Source organism: Corylus avellana, chromosome ca1 (assembly GCF_901000735.1).
Source record: "Corylus avellana chromosome ca1, CavTom2PMs-1.0".
In the NCBI taxonomy this organism is placed as follows: Eukaryota; Viridiplantae; Streptophyta; class Magnoliopsida; order Fagales; family Betulaceae; genus Corylus; species Corylus avellana.
In genome coordinates this window covers 30,253,084-30,261,537 of record NC_081541.1, presented here as the reverse complement: position 1 = coordinate 30,261,537, position 8,454 = coordinate 30,253,084, and the positions used below count along the sequence as shown (strand labels likewise).

At 36.6% G+C, this 8,454-nt stretch overlaps 1 protein-coding gene across 1 annotated transcript; it reads left to right on the top strand.

Annotated features, from left to right (window-relative positions):
* Positions 1–819: 819 nt before the first annotated feature.
* Positions 820–6,470, top strand: LOC132185370 (serine/threonine-protein kinase BSK1-like). The gene is made up of 9 exons (XM_059599151.1): positions 820–1,322; positions 1,431–1,566; positions 2,264–2,397; positions 2,510–2,615; positions 3,622–3,707; positions 4,297–4,485; positions 5,245–5,409; positions 5,495–5,608; positions 5,955–6,470. Exons 1-9 carry the CDS (start codon positions 1,002–1,004, stop codon positions 6,207–6,209), a joined length of 1,506 nt encoding a protein of 501 aa, XP_059455134.1. The 5' UTR covers positions 820–1,001; the 3' UTR covers positions 6,210–6,470.
* Positions 6,471–8,454: the final 1,984 nt, after the last annotated feature.

Below are 8,454 nucleotides of genomic sequence, written 5' to 3'. Positions count from 1 at the left end.
AATACTAATCATTACTTAAACATACAAGCCACTAGGCAATTTTTCAATATTATGCCAAAGATAGGAACATATCTAACCTTTGCCAACAATAAGAGGTTCAATGGATTTTCAAATTTATCTTTAACTTTGTTAACAATCAAAACCACCAAATTAGTCTCCAAAGTGGGACATAGAGTTACCTAAAAAAATCTTTTAATTCCAAACCAAGATTTGTATTTTCAAGAAAAATGCTAAATACTCACACTCTTCAGTCATCCCAACCCCATCTTATCGTTTTTTTTTTTTTTTTAAAAAAAAAAGAACTAATCCATGGGCTAATGAGCAATACCACGTCATATATATGAGATTAGAGTAAATGTTTAAAACAAAAACATAAAAAAAAGAAGAAGCAGTTTTCATGTTTATGTCACATCAAAATAATTTTTTAAACAGAAAACAAAAAATGCTATCCAAATCACATTAACAAATTGTAGTACCATATAAAAAAAATTTAGGAAAGAATTAATAAGCCTGTTTTTGGTAGGAGCAAACAAAAAGGATATTTTCTTCATGTGTTACCATAAACAATGTAAAAGTCATGGCATGTCATCCATTTTACAGCCCTAAAATACTCTTCTATGTCCTTAATCATGGTGATGTGGCAAAAGGTAATTGGGGGAAGAGCTTGGCTCACCCCTATGTTTACTTAACCACCTATAGATAAACTAGATGATTAACTAATTAAACTAGATGATTAACTCGCTATGCTCTATGTTCTATGTTCTATGTATGTATATAAATACACTCAAACAGACAACACGAGAAAGAAGAAGAGAAAGAGAGAAGAAAGGAGGGAGAAAAAGAACCCCACTACCAAATTGTACAGGGACACTGAAAGAGAAAAGGAAACCAAACAAAAACAAAACAAACCCATCTCTCTAAAATCTAAATCCACACTGCCCCATGTTTTCTCGACTCCTCTAACCACAAAGCTTTGCTCAGAGAAGACCAAAAACTGAGTCATGGGTTGCTGTGAGTCCTCCTTTCTGACAGAGACGCACCCAGAAAAAGAGCAGCAACAAGCCCAGCTCCAAACCCAGACCCACCCACCTTCCATTGGAGCCGACCCGGTATCTGCCGGGGGAGCAGTAGTCTCATCCTTCTCTGAGTTCTCCTTCTCGGACCTCAAGGCCGCCACCAACAACTTTAGCTCAGACTTAATCGTCTCAGAGAGCGGGGAGAAGGCTCCCAATCTCGTCTACAAGGGCCGCCTCCACAACCGTCGATGGATTGCGGTGAAGAAGTTCACCAAGTTGGCTTGGCCGGACCCCAAACAGTTTGCGGTAAAGCTCTGTGCTTTTGCTTTCGCTTTCATTTTGTTCATTTGGGTTTTGTGTAGATACTGAGGAAAGTTGGGTTATGTGCGAAATTTTGTGTTTTGGGTGTTGTAGGAGGAGGCTTGGGGAGTTGGGAAGTTGAGGCATCGGAGGCTGGCCAATCTGATTGGGTACTGCTGCGATGGAGATGAGAGGCTGCTGGTTGCTGAGTTCATGCCTAATGATACTCTTGCCAAGCATTTGTTTCACTGTATGTGTGATTTCTAGCTTGGTTTCTTCTTTCTGGTTATTGATTTGTTGTTTTCACTGCCGACTAGTTTACCCAAGAATGTCTTTCTATTAGCTTCTTAGTTTGTTTTGGTTTGTATGGTCTCTAAACTTGTCTTTCGTGTTTAATGGCTTCCTCGAATCTTTGACATACCCGGCATTGACTTCAAAGTTGACATTGGTTTACTATTTAAGGTGTGGTGGTTGGGTTTTGTCAAATTTTAATAATTGCATTTCTCTTCTCTCTGCACCGAGGTTAATGGTGTTGCAGTGTTGTCTTCTTCAAGTTTTGACTTTGAATTGCTGTGTCAGTATAGAATGTTTTGCTTTGATTTGCATTCAGTCGTACTGGTGGGGTTGTTTTACGGTTGTAGTAAATGAGTATGCATATATAGATTCAGTCTGTCTTTATTGAATTGAATGAATCCAACTGAACTTGGCTTCATAATGTCAATTTCTTTGGAAGCTATGCTTGTAGTTTATAACTGTCTACATCACTTTTCATTATTTTCATTAATTGTTCCAAACTGAGTGCATTTTGTTGTATTCTATGGTGTTTTTCTCTTTATATTGTTTTTCCTTGAATTTCATGTATGGGATGCATGTGCATTGCTATAGCTACCATATTTCATATTGAGAATTTTCGTTCTTCAGTCTTGGAATTTGTTCATTCTTGACAGGGGAAAATCAAACCATTGAATGGGCCATGCGTTCAAGAGTAGCGCTTTATATTGCTGAAGCCTTGGATTACTGCAGTACTGAGGGCCGTCCATTATACCATGATTTGAATGCTTATAGGGTTCTCTTTGATGAGGTATTGCCTTCACAAATTTTTATTTTAATTTTTCTTACATAGACTAGTCGTAGTTATTATTCAACATTCAGTATCATTAAGAGTAATGTCTTATATTTGAATGGATTTGTAGGATGGTGATCCCCGACTTTCATGTTTTGGCTTGATGAAGAATAGTAGGGATGGGAAAAGTTATAGCACCAACCTTGCCTACACACCTCCTGAGTATTTAAGAAATGGTAATAACTTCTTCACTCTGTATATCATTTTATGTTTGATTATTAACATTCTACTTCTTCACATGTTAGAGGATTGCATATTTCCCCCATTGCATTGTTAGTTTATCTTTTCTCCAAGGGCTGATCTTTGCCGCTTATGCATGGGACTCGCCCATTATTTGAATTCAGAACCAGTTATTGATGAGAAAATAGAAGTTAGGGAATAGATAGATCTTTAGATGATATGCACTTTCATCTGTGACATGCTAGAATTATTTTGCATGAATTGATGAGTTCTTTCCCAGTTGCCCATCTACATTTTGAAAGCTTTCCAGTTTTTTGCTATTGTACGTAAGGCCCTAACTAGGAATGGTCAAATATGCTAATACAGTGGCAACGTGCCAGTATTTATTCTGCCATCTTAATTCTGTACGGTCAATTCTAATGTGCCAACTGAGGATTCTCAAATACGCAAATGTGAGCATCATACTGGTCAGAGATGGGGGGCAATTTGTCCGAGAGTCTATGTGATTAAATGTTAGGAGTCACCATAGAGTGGATTTTCTGTTTCTACTAAAGCTATTGTCCATCTTGAGGAACTTTGCAGTATATGCTTTAGTCATATAGCCTTAACAATTGACTATATTATAGTAAATTCTAGTTTGATTCAGGTTTGAACTTCACATTATCTTTTGGTCTTTTTGAACTTCACATAAAAAGACACGATTTTTCCAATGCCCACCACCTTTTTTATCAGTTGGTGAATGGTAGCAATGAGTATCATCTCTATATTCTTGGGCACACAATGGTTCTACTTTATGTTTGTGGTTCACTTTTGTTAACTATGTTTCTTTTTCTATTTGTAGATTGCTGAAAAAATTGTGATGTCTGATTTACAATGCAAATAAAGCTGTTTATAGAGAGATATGTTATATGAATTACGATTTTTTTTTGCTTGTTTTGAATTGCATGACAGTTTTTCTTGTATAAACTTGACTTAGTAATTGCCGTAATTTGTATATTTTAGGAAGGGTCACCCCTGAAAGTGTTATTTATAGCTTTGGCACTGTTCTTCTGGATCTGCTTAGTGGAAAACACATCCCCCCAAGTCATGTAAGTGGTTTATGTTGTTATGGGTGATATGCATATTTCGTATGTATGCTTATTCCTTCAATACAGTCTATGAAGTTATGGTTGTTGTGGAGAGTATCACTCAAATTGGCATCTCAAAGTTGTCTAAATGGACTATAATATGCAGGAAATGAAATTTTTAGTTCTTTGCGTTCTAGTCTCCAATATTTTGGATTTTAACAGCAGTTTGTCTTTTGTAACCACTCAGCTTATACAATTCTGGAACTCTTGCCTGTTTTCAACAATAAATTTGCTTCTTTTGCCACATCCTAAACAGACATAATCAACCCATTACTGTGGTGTCGTGCAATTCAAAAACACTTTAAAAAAGCCTTTTATCAATGGAAAACCATGCTTAATGTGTTAACATTTTCCTCATTGAATGGTGTGTGCATTATCTTTCTATTAGAAATTAATAGATACCAACTACATGGTTAAAAACTAGCCTTGAATTTTTGAATTTTGCACTTAAGATTTGAGATGATTGTATGTTAGATATGATGAAATTTATTTAGTGTTGTTTAATTTATACAGGAACATGCTCTGGTATTAATTTGATATTTATGTGTAGGCTCTTGACATGATACGGGGAAAAAATATCATTCTCTTGATGGATTCACATTTGGATGGAAAATTTTCTATGGAAGAAGCAACAGTGGTGGTTGGTCTTGCATCTCGGTGTTTGCAATATGAACCTAGGGAGCGACCTAACACAAAGGATCTTGTTGCAACACTTTCTCAACTGCAAACCAAACCTGATGTAAGGAACTTTGCTTTTAATACTTTATTCAATACTTCAAGCAGTTCTAAGTATCGTCCATTCCAGCTATAGTTCCTATGTGAATTTATGAATGTAATCCTTTTTTAAATTGATTTTTGGACGTGTGATATTATATGTTCTCTTTTGTTTAGAATTGTATAACCTTTTTTCTACAATTTCTTGACTGATCAATGTGGCTGGACACAAATAGGAATTGCTTTATGTTCTATGTTACAATGATAGAAATGTATGCAAACACAAACTGTATTGAATGCTGTGGGTGGCTTCCTTGATTGTATCAAGTTTCTTTAAGATGATGAACTCTCATGATAAACATCAATTTGAGCAACATCTTCATATGTTAGAACTTCAAAGCTCTAGCATCAATGTAAGTCAATATACCTGATTAAGTTTGCTCTTTGTGCCTTGTACATTTTTCTTTAAGATGAATAGTAAACTTTGTGAGGTTGACACAGTGAAATTGAAAAATAATGCTCAAAAGCGCTTTTTTAATTTGCATGAAAGTACTTGCATTCAGCCTCCCTTTGCTTGGCTAGTGCCTTCAACCTACTTGAGAGTATTCGCCTGAAGCATCCGAGAATTTTTGTTGTTGTTGTGGTTATTATTGTTGTTGAGTGCTTCAGTGTTTTATAAGGTAGCTAAAGACTGCTCACCAATACCCAGCGGCAGTGGTCTCTAGAGGATCAAAGGAGCTGTGCTTTTTGTAAAAGACCTGATTACCATTATTCTGGGTCGCAGGTTCCATCTTATGTCATGCTTGGAATTCCAAAGCATGAGGAAGCCCCATCAACCCCGCAGCGCCCTCTTTCAGCAATGGGTGAGGCCTGTTCAAGGATGGACCTCACAGCTATCCATCAGATCTTGGTTATGACTCACTACAGAGATGATGAAGGAACTAATGAGGTAATTGGCTTGTAAAAGTGGGTCTTGCATATCACTATTCTCATGCTTGATGCTAATAGTTTTATTTGATTTTGGATTGATTCAGTTATCTTTCCAAGAGTGGACCCAACAGATGAGAGATATGCTGGAGGCAAGGAAGCGTGGGGACTATGCATTCCGTGACAAAGATTTCAAAACTGCCATTGACTGTTATTCCCAGGTATAATTTTGCATTTCTTATGCCAAACGAATTTATAAGACTTTTGAGCTGTGATTATACAATGAAATTGTGTGCTGAATTTACTCAAGTTTGGATTGGAGATTTCTGCTAATAGGTTGTGTTGGGAGTTAAGGGTTGATACCTTGAGAGTCTATTTGCGAGGCCTTTGACATAGTGGCATGATAGAATATCATTTAATCCAACCCAATAAATTATGTTAGTCACCCGCTCTCGTCATTATTATCAACTATGGACTCAATGAATTAATCAATTGCACCATTCACACGTGATTAGAACTAGGGTTTGATGTTTGCTTTCTGTTCCTCTTACTCTGTTTCTTTTGCAGTTCATAGATGTTGGAACCATGGTCTCTCCAACTGTTTTTGCTAGGCGCAGTCTATGCTATCTGTTATGTGATCAACCAGACGCCGCCCTTCGAGATGCGATGCAAGCACAATGCGTGTATCCGGACTGGCCCACAGCTTTCTACATGCAGTCAGTTGCTCTTGCCAAGCTGGACATGCACAAGGATGCTGCTGACATGTTAAATGAAGCAGCTACACTAGAAGAAAAGAGACAACGAGGTGGGAGAGCATCATAAAAGTCAACCCTGTAATGAGAGTAATAAATCCATTCATCACTACCCATTGTTGTTGAGGCTACCCTAATCTGTACAAAAATTGAGCTGGGAATCAATATTGTATTCTAAAGTGAAAATGTAATTAAAAATGTGCACGGTTGGCGCCTGAAGTTCTAGCAACTTGTATGTGACATATTAATGCAGCTTTTCATCTTTGTTTAGTGCCACTGGTTTTAAGGCCTACTATAAAAATGAGAGTATTTCTGACATTAACCCATTGGCCTGGATCTCTCTCTCTCTCTTTCTCTCTCTCTCTCATTTCTTTTGTAAATGATAATTATTATTAATGTTCTTGTCTTTGCGGATCCTGTAAATGTTCCCTGGATGTTATCTTTTTGATTTATGGAAGTGTAAGGAACACTTCTGGAATATTCTGAACACAATTGATTCTGCCTGGGACATTTTACTCGATTGCTACTATAGTTCAGAATCCAGGCAAAAAGGGTCTTCCCCTCATACTTTTAGACAACTTGCAATGTCACTCCAAACTACTAGAAAATTGTAATGTATCTCTGTTATACAAAAAATGTATAAAAGTATCCTTATAAAAAAATTTGAAAAATTACAAAAAATAAAAAAATCAGAAAATAATTTTTTTAATAAAAACCTGGCGACAATGGTGTCGCTGGTTTTTTTTTTTTTTCCTTGAAGTTATAAGGGTATTTGACTTTTTGATAATTTTCAGGGGTACTTTTGTCTTTTTGCAAAAAAGGGGTAGATTGCAATTTTTTAGTAGTTTGGGAGAGGGGGAGGGGGGAGGTGGGGAGGGGGCGTTGCTTCAATTGAAAGTTTAAAGAGAACATTACAAATTGCCTAGTAGTTTGAGGAAGGTACGTGTATTTTTCAAAGATAAAAGAAAGACTCGACAAAGATATTACAAATAATGATTGGAAGCTCCTTGGCTCTATCTTTCATGGAGTTTAAAACCCCTAGAGAGAAAACTTCCCAGACAAGCTATTGTGCTAGGGTGTTCTTCCCTCGTCCTCCCCTCTCCCACATGATCTCTTTACTATCAGTCTTCTTGGATTGGTTTATCCTCTACTGTTTCTTGCTTGGGGTTTTGGAGGTTAGATCTATGTCCATCTTTCCATCTCGGTGATTCTCACTCCTCTTCTCCACCTTCACTGGTTTGCGCTCTTCTCCCCTCTGAATTTTGTTTTCCTGCAGATGTACCACACGCACCTCCTTAGCATGCGTGGGCTACACTTGCCACCTCTACCATGGATCTGTCCCATCAAATTCATGGTCCCCTTGCTCTTTTCAAAAGAGTCAATTTGGTTCTCAAATTTCTAAGATTCGGATATGCGCTCAAACAACTTTTGAGGTTGGGCGTCATACTCATCGTCCTGGTAATAGATATTTTGCGTGATATAAGGCTCGTCTCACTCGAGCAACCAATAAAATACCATATCTAAGAAATAAGTATAATTCATTTTTGGTTGGCACAGACTGTTTGCCTAACCTGTAGATGCGGTACGGTCCATCTTCCCTAAGTATGGACTATCAAATCGCTTAATCAGTTACACGCAATCAAGAGAAAAGCATAACTCATCTTCAGGTCGTATGAATTGTCTACCTAAATTACACTAAGCTAGGGTGTAGAGTAATTCGCCTTCCTTAGGCATGGCCTATCAAACCCTCTTGATCATGTGTCAATTAAAATTATTGTATAACAATCATATATATATATATATATATATATATATATATACAAAAACTGAATCACTCTCATAAGTGCCTTAATATTGCGATATGTGGTATGAACCCTTTTTATTTTAATGCTAAACCGGTTTTTTAAGGCATAATTTGTGAACCAGTTTTTTAAAAGTGAACCGGTTTTACTTAAAAAACCGGTTATTAAATTAGTGTAATTAATGTCGTTTAATTATATTTGTAGAGTTTTTCATATATAAATTATTCAATAAATTAAGTATTATTAATGTCAAAATCAAACAAGGAAACAAATAATACAAATCAAATTATTATGTACTATTATGTATATAACATAATATTATATGTCCTCTCATTTTCAAAATCATTTGATTTAAAAAACGTTTTCTCTCTAGCGTAACCCTAGTAGAGAAGGAGAAGTTTTCCATGTCTCTTTGAGTCAGTGGAAGTATATTGTTTGTGTTTTTCTCTTCTGACAGTGCTCGTGTTTATGGCGGACGATCTGACCAAGATGTGGGCAAATTTCTCGTTGACA